Source organism: Erythranthe guttata, chromosome 5 (genome assembly GCF_056151865.1).
Source record: "Erythranthe guttata isolate IM_541 chromosome 5, IM_541, whole genome shotgun sequence".
In the NCBI taxonomy this organism is placed as follows: Eukaryota; Viridiplantae; Streptophyta; class Magnoliopsida; order Lamiales; family Phrymaceae; genus Erythranthe; species Erythranthe guttata.
The window spans coordinates 13,791,571-13,794,954 of NC_142537.1; the positions used below are offsets into that span (position 1 = coordinate 13,791,571).

The window sequence follows — 3,384 nt, forward strand, 5'->3', positions numbered from 1 at the left end:
TAGTGTCGCGAACATCTCCCGCAGGTCGTTGATATGCTCGCTGACCTCCTTACTTTTGACCAGCATGTCATCCACGTATACCTCCATATTTCGCCCTAACTGCGCTCGGAACATGGTATCTACCAATTTCTGGTACGTTGTGCCCGCGTTCTTTAACCCGAATGGCATTACCACGTAGCAGTACGTTCCTGTGGAGGTTACGAAGTTGACCTTGGGCTGGTCCTCCTCGTCCAAACGGATCTGATGGTATCCCTACGAGGCGTCCATCATGCTCAGCATCGCACACCCGGCCGTCGAGTCCACGAGTTGGTCGATCCTCGGCAATGGGTAGTGGTCCTTTGAGCAAGCTTGGTTTAGGTCGCGGAAATCTATGCACATTCTCCACCTTCCATCCGTCTTCTTCACCAGCACGGCATTTGATAGCCAGGTCGGGAACCGGACCTCCTTGATATGCCCCGCCTCTAGTAACTTTTTTACTTCCTCGCCAATGATCTTATCCTTCTCCGCTCCGAAGTGCCTTCTTTTCTGTTTTACAGGGCGGGCGTCGGGCCTTAGGTTTAGCTTGTGGACGGCTACTGAGGGGTCTATCCCGACCAAGTCTCCGGGAGACCAGGCGAACACGTCTTGATGGTCTCGCAGGCATGCTATCAGCTCCTCGGCTGTTTTGCTATCCATCCTTGTCCCTATTTTGGTGACCCTAGTAGGGTCGCTTTCGCTGAGATGAATCACTCGCAATTCCTCCATAGGCTGGATGTGACCCTCCCTTTCATCATCCGAGTCCTCGCGGGCTCTTTTTTCCTTTGATTTATCTATGCCATCACCCTCGGACTTTCCCGAGCGTCCTCCCCATCCGATGGGGTTAATGCGCCGCTGCCCTCTCAGCGCTTGGTTATAGCACCGTCTTGATGTCTCCTGGTCGCCCCGGACCTCGCCTACCCGATCCAGTACTGGGAATTTCATTTTCATGTGGAAAGTGGAGACAACGGCCTCGAATGAGTTCATCGAAGGTCGCCCCATTATCATGTTGTATGTTGACGGTGCGTTTATGATCAGAAACCTGACAGCTCGGGTGGCCCGTAGGGGTTCGGTTCCCAAAGACACGGGTAGTGTTACCTCGCCCATGGGTTGTACCACCTCCCCGGCGAAGCCGATGAGCGCTGTGTCCACCCTTCGGACTTCAAAGTTCAGCCTCATCTGTTTGAAACATTCATAGTAGATGATGTCTGCCGAGCTGCCCGTGTCCACCAGTATTCTGGCCACATCATAGTTAGCTACCATGGCGGTGACAACCAACGCGTCGTTGTGCGGCTGTTGTATTCCAGTTTCGTCCTGTACTCCAAACGTGATCGGCGGGGCTATGGATACTCGGTACATCATGGCGAGCTCTCCCCTTAGTTCTTGCAGTTCCCTTAGGTGCGCCCGCCGGGAACTATTCGAATCTCCCCCTACTGGGCCACCGAAGATCGTATGGATGTAGTTATTGGGCGGACGGGCTTCTGTGGTTCCGCTCGCATTGGCCGGGGCTCGGTTCGGACCGTCTCCTTTCTTATATCTCGCCCCGTTGGGGCTACCGCCGACGAATTCCGAGAGATTCTTAGCCCTGATCAGCCTCTCGATCTCGTCTCTCAGGTGTTGGCACTCGTCGGTGGAATGACCGTGTTCGTTGTGGAATTTGCAATATGGTCCGGCGTTGGTGGATTTTTTCGGGACCTCTGCGTAGGTTCGGGGCCATTTGAGCTTAGGGTGGTTGACGATGGCGACTAGTATTTCCGAAGGGGCCGAGGAGAGAGGTGCGTAGTTCTCGAAATGAGGGCCCACCCTCTTGTCCGTGCCTGATTCTCGTCTATAGGTTGGTTCTTGCTTCCTTATTTCCTCGCGAGCCTTGTCCTTCCGCCTTTCCGCTGGTGGCATGCCCTCTATGGTTCTGCTTCTCCGGGCTTCTTCCGCGTTTATGTACTTCTCTGCCCTTCTGAGCAGGTCATTGATAGAGACGGTGGCCTTTTTGGAGAGGGAGTCGAAGAATTCCCCCATGCGTAATCCTTGGGCCAATGCGTTGATGAGTACTTCCTCACTGGTGGCAGGGACCTCTAAAGTTGCTGTATTGAACCTTTGCACGTAGCTCCTCAGGGGCTCATTCTCCTTCTGTCGTACCGCAAATAAGGTGAGGGTGCTTCTCTTTTGCTTTTTCGAGCTAGCGAAGTGGTTTAGAAACACCTCACTAAATTGCGCGAAACTGTGAACCGAGCAGCGCGGAAGCTGGCTGAACCACCCCTGTGCTGGCCCTGCTAACGTGTTTGCGAACACACGGCACTTTACGCCATCGGTCAGCCGATGAAGGGAAGCGGAGGTGATGAACCTTGACAGGTGCTCCCAGGGGTCCGTGGTCCCGGTGTACTCGTATGTGACATGTTTGAAAGTTGCGGGTAGTTCGGCGTGCTGCAGCCTCTCGGTGAACGGTGTTCCTGCCATTCCTTCCTCCTCCTCAGGAGAGAAAGCTTCGGGCTAGTCCACCCGCGGTCCGACTTCGTCGCTGCCCGATGTCTTTCTTTTGGTGGTGAGGTCCCCCGTCCTCCCTTGAGGCGACCGCCCCCTAGCTGCTGCTGCGATCAAAGCCTGCAGATTTTCCAAGGTGAGCGTTATGGTGGAACTTCCGCACCCGGGGAGGGAACTACCGGCCGTAGGGGTCGGCTCTACCCTTGGCGGGCCCGGGGGGGGGGGGGGCCCATTCCCGATGGCAGTCGTCCTGCCCGAGCAGTCCGGACGACCGGGGTCATGATGACTCCTCCAGTAGGTCTGACTAGGACGTTTGGGTACTAGCTGTTCGGCCGCACCTGGTCATTCCGCCATAAATGCCCATGTCAGAACATTAAATGCGCCGCTCAATATTTATGACTCCCCCGACCTGTAAGACCTCCTCGGGGGGAGGCTAGGTCATTCGTCAATCAGCCTTTATGTAGATGGGCTAGACAAGCCCTCTGGGCCGCTTGTATCCCTGAGTCCGATCCCTTGATGGGCTGCGCAAGTTGGGCCCAATTATGAATTTTATAAATTATTTTTTTATTAGTAAACACAGATATTAGTAGACATAGATACTCAAAATTCAGAGAGTGATAAAAAAAATTCAACTCAAGAAATTTGATACTTACTAATTAAATAAAGAGTTTTTTAATTATATTTTAGATAACAATATATGATAAGATAATTAAAATTAATTTTAAAATGTCAAGTTGGTATTATTTTTTTCATTAATTCTACTGTACGTGCATCTATATTTTTTGTTTGTTACATAAATTGACCTCATCACTTTAAACTTGTCCATACTATATTTGGCAATAGTTAATAATATAATTATTTAATGTCATAAGATAATATTAATTTATAATA

The 3,384-nt window shown here is 51.6% G+C and overlaps 1 protein-coding gene across 1 annotated transcript; it reads right to left on the reverse strand.

Annotated features, from left to right (window-relative positions):
• Positions 1-252: 252 nt before the first annotated feature.
• LOC148770688 (uncharacterized) lies at positions 253-2,469 on the reverse strand. Its single transcript, XM_088818002.1, has one exon. It carries the CDS (start codon positions 2,467-2,469, stop codon positions 253-255), a length of 2,217 nt encoding a protein of 738 aa, XP_088674128.1.
• Between the last annotated feature and the right edge of the window lie 915 nt (positions 2,470-3,384).

Bases quoted from the DNA above. Each gene is read 5' to 3' on its own strand.
- LOC148770688 (XM_088818002.1), bottom strand. From the start codon at position 2,469: ATGGCAGGAACACCGTTCACCGAGAGGCTGCAGCACGCCGAACTACCC.